The 19056-nt window shown below is 48.6% G+C and overlaps 1 protein-coding gene and 1 long non-coding RNA gene across 2 annotated transcripts in view; one reads left to right on the forward strand and one right to left on the reverse strand.

Annotated features, from left to right (window-relative positions):
• LOC137422652 (uncharacterized) overlaps positions 1 to 19056 on the forward strand; it is a 1758619-nt gene that overhangs the window by 1215401 nt on the left and 524162 nt on the right. The gene's annotated exons all lie outside the window — the stretch shown is intronic.
• Positions 1 to 19056, reverse strand: part of LOC137421888 (CCN family member 4-like) — a 46029-nt gene that overhangs the window by 12293 nt on the left and 14680 nt on the right. The window contains exon 2 of the mRNA XM_068108390.2: positions 15752 to 16082. Coding sequence (XP_067964491.1) covers positions 15752 to 16082 — 331 coding nt within the window. The remainder of the gene's footprint in view (positions 1 to 15751; positions 16083 to 19056) is intronic.

The raw sequence follows: 19056 nt of genomic DNA on the forward strand, positions 1-19056 counted from the left end.
CGCTAACTACGACAAACATTTATCACACTCCTGTGGATATTCTCGTTGCAATAAAATAACAAGAAAGAGCAATCGGAGATTTCAGACCCTCGCCAGGACGTGTTTGTGTGGTGTTTATTAGCTGCGGTGTTTGTGTGGTTTATTGATGACGTATATTTATGTTTAATCCAATATGGCTGCCGAACCACGTGACCTCATCAATTGAATTCTGCCATTCAATTTTTGTGTAGCTCTTGCTCAAGAAATTTCAAACTGATCTGATGAAGCGTTCTACTTGTCAATTATGACGTCAGAATGAAGACGCAGATGACATCATCATGAATACATGTTGTTCCCCATGGGGAGTACTTGACAATGAGACATGTTTCGGTAATTATCAGCCTTATTTTCACCACTCGCACAGTTACAAGTGAGTCGTTTGATTTAATTTGCGTCAATGAGATGCTGGAGTCATGGTTCATGGGAGTCATTTGAAACAAGTAGATGCTGGAGTCATGGTTCATGGGAGTCATTTGAAACAAGTATATGCTGGAGTCATGGTTCATGGGAGTCATTTGAAACAAGTAGATGCTGAAGTCATGGTTCATGGGAGTCATTTGAAACAAGTAGATGCTGGAGTCATGGTTCATGGGAGTCATTTGAAACAAGTATATGCTGGAGTCATGGTTCATGGGAGTCATTTGAAACAAGTAGATGCTGGAGTCATGGTTCATGGGAGTCATTTGAAACAAGTAGATGCTGGAGTCATGGTTCATGGGAGTCATTTGAAACAAGTAGATGCTGAAGTCATGGTTCATGGGAGTCATTTGAAACAAGTAGATGCTGGAGTCATGGTTCATGGGAGTCATTTGAAACAAGTAGATGCTGGAGTCATGTTTCATGGGAGTCATTTGAAACAAGTAGATGCTGAAGTCATGGTTCATGGGAGTCATTTGAAACAAGTATATGCTGGAGTCATGTTTCATGGGAGTCATTTGAAACAAGTAGATGCTGGAGTCATGGTTTATGGGAGTCATTTGAAACAAATATATGCTGGAGTCATGGTTCATGGGAGTCATTTGAAACAAGTATATGCTGGAGTCATGGTTCATGGGAGTCATTTGAAACAAGTATATGCTGGAGTCATGGTTCATGGGAGTCATTTGAAACAAGTAGATGCTGGAGTCATGTTTCATGGGAGTCATTTGAAACAAATATATGCTGGAGTCATGGTTCATGGGAGTCATTTGAAACAAGTATATGCTGGAGTCATGGTTCATGGGAGTCATTTGAAACAAATATATGCTGGAGTCATGGTTCATGGGAGTCATTTGAAACAAGTATATGCTGGAGTCATGGTTCATGGGAGTCATTTGAAACAAGTATATGCTGGAGTCATGGTTCATGGGAGTCATTTGAAACAAGTAGATGCTGGAGTCATGTTTCATGGGAGTCATTTGAAACAAGTATATGCTGAAGTCATTGTTTATGGGAGTCATTTGAAACAAGTATATGCTGGAGTCATGGTTCATGGGAGTCATTTGAAACAAGTATATGCTGGAGTCATGGTTCATGGGAGTCATTTGAAACAAGTAGATGCTGGAGTCATTGTTTATGGGAGTCATTTGAAACAAGTAGATGCTGGAGTCATTGTTTATGGGAGTCATTTGAAACAAGTAGATGCTGGAGTCATGGTTCACGGAAGTCATTTGAAACAAGTATATGCTGGAGTCATGGTTCATGGGAGTCATTTGAAACAAGTATATGCTGGAGTCATGGTTCATGGGAGTCATTTGAAACAAGTAGATGCTGGAGTCATTGTTTATGGGAGTCATTTGAAACAAGTAGATGCTGGAGTCATGGTTCATGGGAGTCATTTGAACCATGTAGATGCTGGAGTCATGGTTCATGAGAGTCATTTGAAACAAGTAGATGCTGAAGTCATGGTTCATGGGAGTCATTTGAAACAAGTATATGCTGGAGTCATGGTTCATGGGAGTCATTTGAAACAAGTAGATGCTGGAGTCATGGTTCATGGGAGTCATTTGAAACAAGTAGATGCTGGAGTCATGGTTCATGGGAGTCATTTGAAACAAGTAGATGCTGAAGTCATGGTTCATGGGAGTCATTTGAAACAAGTAGATGCTGGAGTCATGGTTCATGGGAGTCATTTGAAACAAGTAGATGCTGGAGTCATGGTTCATGGAAGTCATTTGAAACAAGTAGATGCTGGAGTCATGGTTCATGGAAGTCATTTGAAACAAGTAGATGCTGGAGTCATGGTTCATGAGAGTCATTTGAAACAAGTAGCAAATAAATACCCGTCCCACAGGTGGAATATTTCTGATTCTTGTTAACGCTTCAATCTTGCATCCTGACAAAGTGAATCAAAACCTTTTTCTTGTTGTGCTGTTTATGGTTTTTTCTTCTTGCCTTTGTGATGCACTTGTTTGAATTGCAATTAAAATTTTGCCCCAAACAATATATTTTCCCTAAATAAATTTCTCTTCATTTCCCCCCCCCCAGGAATTCTGGCCAAAGTATTCAATGTTTTCAAGATCTGAATAACTCCGCTTGCACTTAATCGTCCATTTCCTACAACTTCGATTTTACAATATTTTCTTAAATTTGGCCTCCTTATCGGACTTTTTGAATATTTGCGACCTCTCTCTCTCTCTCTCTCCTCAAAGGAAGAAAATGTCAAGATGGGCGATCAAAATACATTTTTCAAAACTCGATGGAATCAAACTAAACTTGCACAGGCACAACTTCAGGGTGCCCTCATTAATCCCTGAAAGTTTCAGCTTCCGAGGTCAAATATTATATCAGAGGAGTAATGATACAAACATACACACACACTTTCTCTCCATTATATACAAGGCCTGGTGTTGTCTTAGCGGTTAGGGTGCCGGCTTGGGATCCTAGGATCCTGGGTTCGAATCCCGGTCGATCGCTGAATCAACGCCGGGGGGGTTGACTCAGCCTGTCATCCTTCTGAGGTCGGCAAATTGAGCACCAACAACAACAACAACATGCATTTTAAAAGGCCATTTTCCCTGCTAGAGCGGGGGTGAGCCTTGCGGTCCCCAAGACAATCTTCTCCATTTTGCCCTATTTTCTGCATCTCTCCTTGTTAACCCCCTTGCCCACATTTCTTCTTCCACCATCTTTAGCCAAGTCTTTCTCGGTCTTCCCCGTCTTCTACTTCCTTCTACATTCATTTCCATCACTCTTCTCAACCAGTCACTTTCATCCTTCCTCAACACATGACCAAACCATCTCAACCTGTTCCTCTTCACAGCATCAATCACAGGCTCTATTCCCATCATCTTTCGCAATTCATCATTTGTCTTCCTCTCTCTCAACGATACTCCGCACATCCGTCAAACCATTTGCATTTCCACCCTTTCCAACCTTCGTTGCTGCTCTACGTTCATTACCCATGTCTCGCTCCCATAAATCATAACACTTCTCACACATGCAGCATTCACCTTTCCCTTCAGCTTCAACGACACTCCCCTCATCATCAGCACGCCACTCAATTCCCGAAACTTCTTCCATGCACATCTCACTCGAGCAACCGTTGCCGAGTCTGATCCACCTTCTCCATTCAGCATGTCTCCGACGTAGCAAAATGTTTTCACACCTTCCAGCTTCACGCCGTCTCCAAGATCCAACTCAACATTTCCTCCATCTGCAGCTCCCTCTGTGCACACCTTACATTTGAATGTAGCTGCCACACTGGTTAATGACCCTCTCAGACCACTACATTTTTGATGAACCCACTCAGCACACATTGTACACTGAATGGAGTTCACTCTGACACCCTTCCTACACACAGCACAGGGCCACTTCCCAGTTCTTTCCACCTCACCACATGCTTTACCACTTGCCATCACCTTCGTCTTTCCGATATTCACCTTCAGACCTTTTGTCTCCATGCATTCCTTCCACGTGTTCATCTTTTCCTTCAGTCCATCCATACTTTCCGCAATCAACACCAGATCATCTGCATACAACAACTCCCATGGTAAACCCTCCTTTACGTTCTGAGCCAGCACCTCCATCACAGCTACAAATAGTAGTGGACTTAGTACCGACCCCTGCTGCACTCCCACCTTCACCTCAAACTCACCACTGTTCCCGTCCTTCGTCCTTACAGCTGTGCGTGCTCTTTTGTACATTGCCATCACTACTTTGATCAACCATTCCTCCACTCCTAACTTCCTCAATGCCCATGTCAATACTCTGCGTGGAACCCGATCGAATGCTTTCTCCAGATCAACAAACCCAAGAAACAACTTCTTCCTCTTCTCCATGTACTTCTCCTGCAACTGCCTCACAATGAAAAGCGCGTCTGTCGTTCCTCTTCCTGGCATGAATCCAAACTGCATTTCGTCGATCTTCACTTTCTTCCTTATCCTCCTCTCCAACACCCTTTCCAATACCTTCATTCCATGCTCCAATAACTTTATCGCTCGGTACGAGCCACACTCCAGAGGGTCACCTTTCCCCTTGTATAGAGGGACGAGGGTACTCAGTTCCCAATTCACTGGAATGCGGCCTTCTTTCACCACCAGATTACAGATCTCTGTCATTCTCTTCACACCCCAACTTCCTGCTGCCTTCAACATATCTCCCACAACTCCCGTCGGCCCTCCCGCTTTTCTACCCTTCATTGCTTTTATCGCTTCCTCAACTTCCTTCTCAGTTATCTTCTCTGCCGGTCCTAAAACTGGGTTACTCTCGATGTTGCCATCCCATTCATTCTCTGTATTCAACAGCATTTCCATATATCTTTTCCATCTTCCTTTAATTCCATCTGGGTCGACAACGATTTGTCCCACTTCATCCTTCAAGCAACTCACCCCCATCACATCACACCTCTCTTTCGCTATCTGCTTTGCAATCCTGAATACTGCTTTCTGACCCTCTTCCGAATCCAAGCGTTCTCCGAACATTTTCCTACATGCCTCCTGAGCCTTTGCTACCTCTTTCTTTGCAGCCTTCCTGGCTGCCTTATAACTTTCATGCTCTGCTGTTTCTGCTCCCGTACCCTTCGCCTTCTGCCACGCCTTGAACTTCTTCCTCTTCTCGTCAATCCTCTTTCCAACTTCATCATCCCACCACCATGTTTCCGAGTGCCTTGGTGGTCCTTTTGTCCATCCACATACCTCACCAACGGCTCCCAACAAACTAGCTTTCATTGACATCCAACCACTTTCAAGCTCAACCACATCATCCTCGACCCTACTCAGCCTCTCTTTTAATGCCTCCCTTACTGTCACCTCTTTCAACCTCCACACCTTCATTCTCGGTTGGTACTTCACCCGCCGAGCTCTCCTCGCACCTTTCACCCTTACGTCGCAGACAACCAAGTGGTGCTGTGAAACAGCCTCCTCCCCCGGGATCACCTTTGTGTCCCGGAGGTGCCCCCTATCTCGCCTACGCACCATCAGGTAGTCAACGGTTGTCGTCGACCCACCTGACGTGTATGTAACAAGCTTATTATCCTCTTTCTGGAACTGAGTATTACAAATCAACAAATCAGCTCCATCAGCAAACTCCAAAATCCTTTCACCTTCTCCATTTCTCACACCATATCCGTAACCCCCATGAACTCCGTCAAAACCATCCATACTCCTTCCCACATGTCCATTTAGGTCTCCTCCTACCACAACAACTTCCTCATCTTTCACGTTTTCCATCAGCTTCTCTATCGCACACCAGAACTTGTCCTTCTCTTCATCGCTTCGACCAACCTGCGGAGCATATCCCGAGATGACGTTCACCAAGAGCTTTCCAATCATCATTTTCACCATCATCAACCTATCACTCACTCTAGTCACACTCACCACACTGTCTGCAAACTCCTCAGAAAACAGGACACCAACACCATTCACGCCCTGCAGGCACCCTTGCCACACAAACTTGTATTTCTGTCCCTGCCTACCCTTCACCATTCTCACACCACTTCCCTTCCATCTCGTCTCTTGCACACAACATATGTCCACTCTTCTTCTGACCAATACTTCCACCACTTCTCCTGATCTCCCTGTCATTGTCCCTACATTCCATGTCCCAAACCTCAGAAACCGATCTCCACTTCGGGCTGTACCCTGCCCACATGTAGTTGTAATTGTCATGGTTCTCTTTTTGAGGCAATGTTTTTATGGCCGGATGCCCTTCCTGACGCCAACCCTCTTAGTCACCTCTTACGACACGCAGGGATACGGCGTACCTATTCTTATCCAGGGTACACACTGGGAAAAATTGAGCACCAGTTCACTGGTCCCTGTGTGTCGCAAGAGGAGACTAACAGGGTTGGCGGCAGGAAGGTCATCCGGCCATAAAACATTGCTTCAAAAAGGGGACCAAGGTGCCCGAAAAAGGCCAACCGCTGCTCTGCGGGGAAAAAAAATGGCCTCTAAAGGTGGTTCTATATATGTCAGGAGATATTAAATGGTGGCAAACAAGAAATGGGAGACAGTAGCAAAAATTAGTTAATTCATGTTGAGAACGAGAGAGTTCAGTCTTGAGAAACAAGGACATGGGTGAGGTCTGTGAGTGAAAATTTTGTTTGGTCGTGATGTCGTAAAATGGCGTAATATTTTGTCCAAGTACTGCTAAACAAACCGGGCTGACAAGATGGCCGAGAGGAAGGCACACTCGCCTCTGAGCTGTTTAGCATGGGTTCGAATCCCAGCCCAGCTATAAACTGTCAGTTTGGTGTTTCACAGGTAGGGTAATTCATCAATGTGTGTGCCGTCCATCAGATGGACGTTAAACCGGGAGTCCCATCTGCCAGCATGTGTTGGACATCAAAGATCCCATGGTGTCTTTCATAAAGAGAAGGCGAGTATCGCCGCCATGGCCAAATTCCAAATTCCTGCCCTAACTAGGCGAACGTCAGGCCTGGCCAGGCCGGTATGTGAAAGACCTGGGCCAAGCTACCTCCGGCTGACCCCACAAGGTGGGATAATAGTGTCCGCTAAAGAGCAACATAAAGAGGAACAAACTGCTAAACAAACCGGTTTTGAAAGTGCAAAAAGACGATTTGTGATCTACAGTGTTCAATTATACAATTCAATTGAAATAAAATAAAGATTTAAAAGTTTGGAGAAAAAAAATTCCCGCAACTTTCCTGCTGTTTTACCCCCTTTGGTGCAGTGTCTATTACTCCCACTATCTAACACGTTACATTAGTTATTCATGCTTGTCGTATGTGTCCTTTATGACGTCCTTAAAAACAATAAGTTTCCTGTTTGGATTGATTTTCAATTTTCTGTGATTGCCAGACAGAGACAAAAATATTATCTCACTCCTCTCTGCACATCCGCAATTGGGACAAATTCAGAGCTAAATTACAGCTAAACTACAAGTTCATTTACCGATTCATGTTCAAAACGTCACATTCAATTGAAATCAAGTTATTCCTCGATCATAAACTGACTTTGACAGACAGACGGACAGAGTGAACCAAATGCTCAACCCTGCTTTTCGCTTCGTATGCGCGGGGCGGGATAATAACCAAAAACGATTATTCACACATTCTATGAATCTTATTATAATAGAGAAAACGTATGTGGTTATGTATGTGTGTTTGTGACCAAAAAGTCTTCTCCTTCTTCTTCAAATAAAATTAACACCCAAAACACAGTCCGTGAACTCTTAATTACATATTACGTACTGTTGGAATATACCTTTTGACCCTTTAGACGGTCGAGACCCCGCAGACCTTTGACGACCCTTTAAATCCCCCAAGACCCTTGAGACCACCAAGACCACTAAAGATCCAAAACACCCTTAAAGACTGCAAAAACACAAAATACCACAAAGACCCAAAATACCCTTAAAGACCCAGAGGTCAAAATGCCCTGAAGACCCAAAATAACTCGAAGACCTAAAAGACCCTGAAGACGTAAAACACTCTGAGTACTCAAAATACCCAAAAGACCACCCAAATATCCAAAATACCCTTAAAGGCCCAGAGGATCCAAACCCCCCTGAAGAGCCAAATGGTCCCGAAGACCCAAAACACACTGAAGACCCAAAACACACTGAAGACCCAGAAGACCCAGAAGATGCAAAAGACCCAGAAGACCCAAAAGACCCTTAAAGACACTGAAGACCCAAAGACTCTTAAAGACCCCGAATACCCTTAAATACCCCAAAGACCCTCAACTACCCCAAAGACCCAAAATACCATGAAGACTGAAAAGACCCAGAAGAACCCAAAAATACCACGAAGACCGAAAAGACGCAGAAGACCCATGTAATCATGTTTCAATAGCATGTAATTCATAGACGTACTCAGTGTAATTAATAGATGCACTCAGGTTTCCATAGCTTGTAATTAATGGACGTACTGTACTCATATTCCAATAGGATGTATTTAATCGACATACTCAGTCAGGGTTCATTGGTATGTAATTAATAGACGTACTCACATTTCAATGGTATGTAATTAATAGACGTACTCTGGTTTTAATTGGACGTAATTAATCAACGTAGTCAGGTTTCAAGAGTATGTAATTAATAGACGTATTCAAGTTTTAATGATATCTTTTTTTATTATAATGGAGCAAATGTATGTGGTTATCTATGCATATTTGCGACCAAAACGTCTTCTTCTTCAAATTTTCTTTAACAATTCCATCGTGTTATTTATATATTTAAAGCTAACCTAAGAAACACATTTGTGACTTACCTGTATTCATCAGCACTACTTTTTTGTTACTTTGACTTGATTAATAGAGATGTAGAGGTCGATCGTGATATGGGCAAAATAAAAGATACATCGTAAAAACCCTGCCGGAAGTCTAAGAGAGGTGGTGTATTGGGGGCACGTCTGCTATAAGAACCTGTGAGGCTGGAAGTTCAACGTTCCCATCCAGTTTTTGATAAATTCGTATTGACCTTCCCTTCCAGCTCTAACTGATAATTTAAAATAAATATAAATATGTACTCAGTTCCTTTTTATTTATACGCGTTGGGTTCTGACTTCTGTTTTACAGTATATTGTGGTGCTGTGCACACACGACTCGATTGACAGAGAGGAAGGCCACAACGCGTTGGTACATACAAAGAGTCTTTATTAAGAGCTCGCACTTCAGCACTGGGCGGGCTCGAGCTTAGAGCCCGCATATATATCCCGAGGCCACGCCTTGCCCCCGGGCGTGGCCGATCGGCCGATAGGCGGGGCATGCATTACAGTTCCCCGCCTGGACGTTCGTGCCACCTGCTGGTGCGCTGAATTATTGTCCCTTGTGCCCGCCACACGCGCCCCCCCAGAATTCCCGCGCACCTGAAGGGTGAGTTTGCGGGGAAGCCGGATGACCCGGCCGAAATGCCCCCTGGCGATGCGTGCTGGGCTGGGGGGTAGCGGGGTTGGGGGGTGCCGGGGGCGGCCTCGACGCGGAGGCAGAGCTGCTTGCGGGGGGTGGTCCAGATCGAGGTGGGCCGGCTTGAGGCGGTCCACGGAGACACGATCCGGGGCACCGCCGATGTCGATGGTGAAATATTTGTCCCCGGTCTCCAGCACCCGGAAGGGCCCGTCGTACGGGGGCCGTAGCGGTGCCCGGTGGGTGTCGTGCCGGACGAAGACATACTCCGCCGTGCGAAGCTCCGGGGCGACGTGGGAAGACAGGCAACCGTGGTGTGCCGTCGGCACCGGGCGAACCTCCGGGCGGTCTCCTGCAGGGTGGAGCGCTGTTGCGCCGCGGACCAAGGAGCCGTGGAGTCGGGGATAAATTCGCCCGGTACCCGCAGTGGTTGCCCGAAGACCAGCTCCACCGAGGACGCACGCAGGTCGTCCTTGGGCGCCGTCCTGAGGCCCAGCAGGACCCAGGGGAGCCTGTCGGCCCAGCTGCCGTCGCGGAGGCTGGCCCGGAGCGCGGCCTTCATCGAGCGATGAAAGCGCTCGCACAGGCCATTGGCCTGGGGGTGGTAGGCCGTGGTGCGGGGTAGTTTTACGCCGAGCCCTTGCGCCACCGCGCCCCAGAGCTCCGAGGTGAACTGGGGGCCACGGTCGGACGAGATGTCCGAGGGGGGCACCGAACCGGGCAACCCAAGTGGCGATGAAGGCGTGTGCCACACCAGCCGCAGACGTCGCCGCCAATGGCACGGCCTCCGGCCACCGTGTGGTGCGGTCCACCATGGTGAGGAGGTGTGTGAACCCTCGCGAGGGGGGCAGAGGGCCCACCAAGTTGACGTGAACATGGTCGAACCGACACTCGGGCACCGTAAACGGGGCCAACGGGGCCTGGGTGTGGCGGTGGACCTTTGCACGCTGGCACGCGAGGCACATCCTGGCCCAGTCGCGGACGTCCTTCCTGAGGCCATGCCAGACGAACTTCGCCGCGACGAGTTTCTGGGATGCCTTCGTGCCCGGGTGGGATAGGCTGTGGATGGCGTCGAAAACTGGGCGCCGCCAGCCAGCGGGCATGATGGGGCGAGGCCGGCTGAGGGAGACGTCGCATAGGAGGGCCGCGCCCACGGCGTCGAACGGCACCTCGGTGACGCGGAGGCCCGTGACGGCGGTCTGCAAGGCCTGGATGCCAGGGTCGGCGGTCTGGTCCTCCGCCATCTGGGTATAGTCGATCCCGAGGTGGACCGCGTGCACGACGGACCGGGAAAGGCAATCCGCCACCGGGTTGTCTTTACCCGCCACGTGACAGATGTCCGTCGTGTACTCGGACACGGCAGAGAGGTGACGCTGCTGCCGTGCCGACCATGGCTCGGCGACCTTGGCCATCGCGAACACAAGGGGCTTGTGGTCGACGAAAGCCGTGAAAGCCTCGAGCAGATGGCGGAAGTGTCGGACCGCCAGGTGGAGCCCGAGCAGCTCACAGTCGAAGGTGCTATAGCGGCGTTCGTGCGGGCGAAGCTGCCGGCTAAAAAACGCCAGCGGCTGCCAAGCACCACGCACCCACTGCTCGTGCACCGCACCCACCGCGTAGTCCGACGCGTCGGTGGTGAGGGCGATCGGTGCATCGGGCGCCGGGTGCGCCAGCATGGTGGCGTTGGCCAGGGCCAGCTTTGCGCCCGCAAACGCCGCGGCCATTGGCTCTGACCAGGCGACGTCACCTTTGCCCGGCTTGCCCCGGAGGGCCTTGTGCAGGGGGCGGAGGAGCTGGGAGACGTGGGGCACGAAGCGGTGGTAAAAATTTACCATGCCCAGGAATTCCTGGAGCCCCTTGATCGTGCGGGGGCGAGGGAAATTCCTGACCGCCTCAACCTTGGCCGGTAAAGGGACGGCCCCATGCCTGGTGATGCGGTGCCCCAAGAAGTCGATGATGGCGACGCCGAAACGGCACTTTGCGGGGTTGATGATCAGGCCATGCTGGCCCAGGCGTTCGAAAAGCGTGCGGAGGTGGAGCAGGTGCTCCTCCCGGGACGCGCTCGCGACTAGGATGTCGTCCAGATAGACATAAATGAAGGGTAAGTCGCGCAAGACGCTGTCCATGAGCCGTTGGAACGCCTGGGCCGCATTCTTCAACCAGAAAGGCATTCTCAGGAACTCAAAGAGGCCGAAAGGGGTGATGATGGCCGTCTTTGGGACATCGCCCGGTTGTCCAGGGACCTGGTGGTAGCCCCGGATGAGGTCCACCTTGGAAAACACGGTCGTGTTTGCCAACCGGGCGGAAAAGTCCTGGATATGTGGGACCGGATAGCGGTCGGGGGTGGTGGCATCATTGAGCCGGCGGTAGTCACCGCACGGCCGCCATCCCCCGCAAGACTTCAGCACAATGTGCAGCGGAGAGGCCCAAGCGCTGTTTGAGCGCCGCACGATACCCAGCCATTCCAGCGTGGCGAACTCCGCCTTCGCCACGGCGAGCTTCGTGGGCTCGAGTCGGCGTGCCCGGGCGTAGACTGGCGGCCCGACCGTGGGTATATGGTGCTCCACCCCGTGTTTCACAGCCACCGCTGAGAAGGTGGGCCGCGTGAGGGCCGGGAAACTGGCTAGGAGGCGGGTAAAGTCGTCCGCTGCCGGAAGCATGCAAACTAAACTCGCCGGGACGGAACCTTTCAGCAAGCCGCTTGGCAAGCCGCTCGGTGAGCCGCTCAGTGAGCTGCTCAACGAGCCGCTCAGCGAACAAGCGAGCGAGCTGAAGGTCTCGGCCTGGACGAGCCGTCGCCGCTTCACGTCGACCAACAGCCCATGCGCACAAAGGAAGTCCGCACCGAGCAGTGCCATTGGCACGCTGGCGGTGACGAACGACCATTGAAAGCGCTGCCTTCCGAACCGCAGTGAGAGGCAACGCTTCCCGAATGTGCGGATGGGTGTACCGTTGGCTGCGAGCAAAGCGGGGCCCAGGCCCGTGGTTTGCTTGTCGGACGCGGAGGCGGGGAGGACGCTTCCCTGCGCTCCTGTGTCGCAAAGGAAACGGCGCCCGGACAAGGTGTCCGTGATGAACAGGAGGCTGCCGGAATGGCCGACGCTCATGGCCGCAAGTGAGCGCCGGTCGTTTCCCTACCCGTCAAAAGAGCATGGCGGGCGACACGTTTTAGCCTGGCGGCCGAACCTGGCATGGTAGTAGCTCCAGGTTTGCGGCGGTAACGGCCGCGGCGGCCGTGCCGGCGGCGGTGGTGGTGGCGGCGGCGGTAGTGGACGGGGCGTAGCGGCGGCCACGAGGGAAGCCGGGGGCGCTGGAGCCTCTGCGCCGGGATCCACTATGGCAGCACTGTACACCGACCGCGTGTCGCAGGCCACAAAATACTTGTCGGCCTCTCCAGCCAGGGCGCGGGGTTCCTTTATTTTGGAACCGGCCAGCGCAAGGTGTACCTGTGCAGGTAGCTGGCGTAGGAAAAGCGCCCGGAATAAGAAATCCGGGGGCTGGTCTCCAAGCAGGGACAGCATGGAATCCATCCGGACGGATGGTCGTGTGTCGCCGAGGGCGGGAAGGTCCAGGAGGCGGTCGGCCCGTTCGATCTCCGTGAGCCCGATCGTGGCCATGAGGAGACGTTTGAGCGCCTCGTACTTGTTGTCGCCCGGCGGGCGCCGAAGGATGGACACGACTCGGGCGGCAGTACCGGGCCCGAAGGCGGCGACCACGTGGTTGTTCCAGGTCTCGTCCGTCGTTATGCCTCGGAGTTGGAATTGAGCTTCGGCTTGCAAAAACCAAACGTCAGCTTGCGCTTCCCAAAACTCCGGGAGTTTGACTGCGACGGCGTTGGTAGCCATGGCGCGTTCGGTGGTCAGCAACGGCTGAACCAATCTGGGCCACCAGTGTGGTGCTGTGCACACACGACTCGATTGCCAGAGAGGTAGGCCACAACGCGTTGGTACATACAAAGAGTCTTTATTAAGAGCTCGCACTTCAGCACTGGGCGGGCTCGAGCTTAGAGCCCGCATATATATCCCGAGGCCACGCCTTGCCCCCGGGCGTGGCCGATCGGCCGATAGGCGGGGCATGCATTACAGTTCCCCGCCTGGACGTTCGCGCCACCTGCTGGTGCGCTGAATTCTTGTCCCTTGTGCCCGCCACAATATATTCAATCGGAGCACAAAATATATTTGGCCGCCCTCTCCCACAATCCCCCCATCAATCCCACCACCATTCCCCCCAACACCATGCACCCTATCCCCTCCACCATTCCCCTCACCACCCCCCCCCCACGACCCCTAATACACTATCACCACCACTAACCCTCCACCCCCCCCCCCCCCACCCACAATTCCTGCCATCCCTCACTCCCTGAGAAAGCAGACATGGTCAAAGATGCCTATCCCTCTGAAGCGACGTGTGGTGAGGCACGAGGAGCCACACTAGTGAAAACAAAAAAACTAAAAAAAGTCATGTTAATTCACATTGAGGTTGAGAAAAACATTGCACAGCAACTGGACAAATAAAATTGCAGAAAGTATCAATGTAAGACGCTATAGCGATGAGAACAGCACAAGCGGTTTGCGAAAGCGGATTTTATATATACTGTCACTAAATTCACTCATTTATTTGCTCACTTGAACAGTTTCCTTACTCTTCGTTCCTCGTTAAACAACCAAATGGGCAAGAACCTTCCTCGGCCGACAGAGTGGAACCATTGAATTTGCTGAGACCGAGCTGGAGCCTTGATCTTGAGACAAGGTAGAATGAATAGATGATTTTAAAAAGAAGCCAAGAATGAGTGCCATTGAATATGAAGGAGATGAGAACAAATCAGTCGGCTTGATGTTAGTGCAGATGTTAGGGCTTAGGTGGATGTTCTCTTCAAATTGATTTTTGTTCTGGTACAATTACCGATTTTAGTGCTGGCGTTAGCATATGCAGCTGTTAGCATATAAGTTAGTGCAGCCACTTTGGATGTTAGCATCACAGCGATAATAAGTATCAGCACAATCTGAGTAGCGCAACCATTTATCCTTGTGATGCAAACAGCCTGAGTGGCTGCGCTACCCGAGTAGGGCAGCGGCCGATGCTATTGGCAGAGTTGGTGCAGCTCTTGATGTGATTCGCAGAATGTTAGTGCTCAGTGTTAGTGCTTGTGGATTCATGTGATTAGGAGAGGTGTTAGTGCAGCTGTAACACCAATGCAGTTAGTGCTGTGCTGATCCAAGTTGTAGTTCTGCTGCTGGTGTTGATGACTAAGTTATTCGTGCTGCGCTTATTGTGAATTTGAATGTAGATTTTCATGTTGTCATTTCTGATGTTAGTAATCGCTCTTTTATGATGATAAACTAGTCAATAATTCTGGTGCTATACTTCATTAACGGCTGCAATCAATCATACCTTCTTGTGGGATGTTTCTGGCCCAGGTGTTGACGAAGCGACCTGGCCGGGCCAGCCGTTCGACTGTAGCCGATTTTGGCAGGAATTTGACGAGTGTGTTGGCAATAACGCACTTACATTTCATGATAAGCACCATGGGATATTTAACGTCCACCAACTAATGCTGAAAGACGGAACAACAAACTTGTCTATACCTAGGACCGGTGCACTTTGTGATGTAACAACCTGTCTACGAATCACCGATCCAACAGTTCATAGCGGCGTCGATATAATCGAACCCAGGCTGCCTGTCGCACTCTACCAGTGAATAATGTGAATATTTCTTCTAATTGTTGAATATATTCAGTGCGAAAGCAGCTTTGGGTTACATAAGCGAACTAGATGGTATTCATAGATTACTTACCCTGCGCAGTAAACCTGTTGTGAGCCAACTCTTCTGATTTTGAACATTTTTTTTCTTTGATCCAATATGGCTGCCAGACCACGTGAGCGATGACATCATAAATTTATATTCTCTAATATAATTGTTGCATAGATCACGCTCAATCCATTTCAAACTGATCAGACTAAGCGTTGTCCCTGTCGAATTATGACGTCATAATTATGGCACCAATGACGTCATATTTAACAACACCTATTCCCCATATGGAGTTCTTTGCAATGAGCCATGTTTCAATTTTTCCCATGCAGCGGTTTTGGAGATATAGAGGTGCAACATTTTTCAGTTTTTCCAAGATGGCGCCTGTACCACATAACCTAAGACGTCATGATTATCATTAATATATTCGAAAGGAGGAGGCGTTCAGATGGTGAAAATTTCGTGTTCATCAAACCAACAGTTGCTGAATTTTTTTTAAATAATGATCGGAAGCGCAGGGTAACTACAGTGTGTTTGCTCCTCTTTTTATTGCTCTAGGTAGAGGCACATCTTGTTTGTGAATTAAATTTCCAGTGAACACAAGAATGGATGAAGCAAGAAAAGAGACCAGAACCACAAGTAGTTGTGTGCACAGGTATAGGGTGCAGGGCAGCAAACTTACATGAACAAAGTCCTACTTCGTACCTAGGTCGGTCTCTGGAATAGTCACAGTAGAGTCCTTTATGGTAGTCGCACACGTCGGCCTCCGTACAGACCTCGCCCGCCTGCCTGGCACAGGCCTTGCAGCAGCCACAGCCGTCCTGGAGGAGGCTGACACCCGGTAGACAGCGCGGAGGCCACTCGGGACAACTGCACGGCCAGTGGCACAGCTGTCTCCGCTCAGACGGGTGCACGGCGGTCGGACTCGGTTTCGGACTGCCCAAGGATGCTTGGTGTGTTGTGTCGTGCAAGGTCTCGCCCACACTCTGCAGTTCAAGCTCTATTGCGTGAACCTGTGGAAGCGTAAACACCAGAAACATGACGATGGTATCTACATTTCGTGTACCAAGATTCATCTTTGTAATAATCTGTGTTACATAAATCCTTCCTTTTAGTGACCACTCTTAGACAGCAAAAAAGAAAAAAAGAAAAAAGAAAAAGAGCAAGCAGAGATTGCAAACCCTCGTCAGGATGTATTTTCAATGGTTTTTAAGGCTTTTGTGTTAAAACAAATATGGCGGCCGAATCACGTGACCGATGACGTCATCATTATTTTTTTTCCTAAACTAATTTATTACTAGATTATGCTCAAGAAATTTCATCTTGATCGGATGAAGTTTTGTACTTGTCGAATTATGACGTCATAATGGAGGGACCTATGACATCAACCTTAACATATTTTATTCCCCATGGAGAGTTCTTTACGATGAGCCATGTCTCAATTTTTTTCTATTCAGCACTTTTGGAGATATGGAGGTGCAAAGTTTTTCGGTTTTTCCAAGATGACGGCCGAACCACGTGACCTATGACGTCATAATTATCATTATAAAATTCCACAGGTGGAGTTGCACCTGTGGTGAAAATCTCCTGTCAATCGGACCAACGGTTGCTGAGAAAATCATATTTATTCTGTGCGGACAAACAGACAGACAGACGGACAAACAGACAAACAAACGGACTCAAATGCAATACCCACTCCTCTGGCGAGGGTAACAAGGATTTAAAATGTCTTGCAATGATCTCATCCAAACTGTCTGAAAGGCCTAGTAAATTAGCAAGCGTCTACAAAACGGTCGAGTTATTTATAAAGAATCAGAAGATGTAAAACTTCCACACAGAAATGGCGTAATGTAACAATTTCTCATGACGTCATCGAGTCATGGAAACACATGTACAAGTTCATGCTCCATTTGCACAGCTCAGCTTTCTCTGGGAAAGTATAAGGCAAGTCATCAATCTGCATTGTCAACTTCGTTGTGCTGCATCTGGATATCTCGAAATGCACGAGGAAGTGACGTCGGCTTGTTCTATTTTCCAAAAGGAATGGTCCTGCGGTACAAATGAACACCAGTGGTCCAGAGGTTGCGCTTTGAAGGCGCACACCGCATGCTTTCCATTCCTTCCCACCTTGCGTGACCTTCTGCCGTTATATTTTCCATTCTTTTACTCCGTGACTGGTTTTTGTTCTGCGCTTTGGAATGTGAAGAAACGTCTAGTCTAGTGGGATGACATACTTCCTGGGCATGAATAATTGAAGAAGAATTCCCAATTTTTTTTTTATGGATGTATAATCATCTGGCTGGATGAAATCAAACTAAAAAGACATCATGCATGGCATAGAATGCTGGCATGGCATCGGTTTCCATTGGGTGTCACGTGATACCTCTGTGGGTCTTTAACCACTTCCTGCAGACGTGGCACGTGTGTGTTCCACAGACCGGTATCACAGATGGTCCCCAGCTCACTGCACGGTGCATATTGCTGGAGGGATGGATGGAATTCTGAACCCGGAATGTGCCCTGTGCCCATCCGGGTGCAGGAGACATCGGACGAGACATTGTATACGACCAGATTTGTTCACAGCCAGCAGAGCCCTGCCGAACACCAAACCATGGCCGAACGCCAGCAGTCCAGATGTTGCGGGGTGATGCATCTGGAGGCCCTACAGAAATCTCAGCCCCATCTGACTAGTTCCATCTGTTATAGAGTCAACAAAACGCGATTCCTTGAACCGCAAGACATCTCAAATCTCATAGTCTCACCGATGGCACATTGTAGGGTATTACACAAAGAATGTTTTGTTGCTTGTCACAAATGCCTTTGGGTGCCATCAATATTTTACTGATATTGGGCTGTTAGGGCTAGAGTTCGCTCTCGGGAAGTAATTTGTCTGAAGAAGTTAATTTATTGATGCAACTTGTCCATGGAAAGTCAAACTGGTTGTTACAAAGGAATTCGCTACCAAGGCAGTCGAGGTCTAAATAGTTTACTGGGCGAAGCCTTGTGGCAATGCCCTCTCACTGGTGTGCATTTGATACCCCTGGCTGCTCGGTAGAGGAGACGCCGGAGGTGGACCCATATAAATGCAACTGTGGCACCCCAATGACTTGCAGAAGGTTCGAAGACCTCGACGACCACCCTTGTGGTTTCCTACCAGAACATCACCCAAATATGTTCTGCGTAGATTACGTGACTGTGTACCGAAAGCACAGTCGTCCGTGCGAGCAGTGTGCAGTTGGGTACTGCACACTGTGATCCATTTATTTACATCGAGATGGTTCTAGCTACCCACGACAACCGGAACATGATACCTATACAGATCTACCTAAATCTATATATGCCCTACCCACCGACATAACAATATATTAAGTTCTGAATCAAAAAGAAAGGTTCTGTAATATTAACAGTGAAATAAAGAATTGTGGAGACCAAATACTTTTGTCAATTTCAACTTATTTTTAGAGAAAATTGTAAGCTATTTGAAAAAAAATGCAAAGGTTCCAAAATTTTCAGCCACGACTGTATATATTAGTTTTATGTTATATTTCCGTCTCTGGTCTAATTAAAGTATCTCTTTCCGAGAACTTTTTGACCACCCCACCTAAATTATTTTTGGTCACTAAAACCCATTATTCTGACAACAAGAAGGAAATTTGAAGGAGGAGGAGGTCATTCGGTCCACCATGCCTCTGCTACACCTACACCAGATTAAACGAGAGAGCATTTCAAAATATGCAAAGCACGTCCACATCTGCTTCGTACTCAAACTAAACTTGCCGAAAACAGCTAAAACCTCCGACAATATGTAAAATGTATTCACCAATGTTCTCCATATTCTCATCATAAAGATTTGTTGAAAGTTTGACGACAAAATCTGAAATGGTAAATATGGAAACATGGAAGAGACTACAAAACCCGGCCGTCTCGTGCTGCGCAGCGACGGGTTAATAAATCCATCAAGGTAACGACGAAATTTCATTAACTGGG

This window comes from Myxine glutinosa, chromosome 2 (genome assembly GCF_964187855.1).
Source record: "Myxine glutinosa chromosome 2, kmMyxGlut1.1, whole genome shotgun sequence".
NCBI classification, from domain to species: Eukaryota; Metazoa; Chordata; class Myxini; order Myxiniformes; family Myxinidae; genus Myxine; species Myxine glutinosa.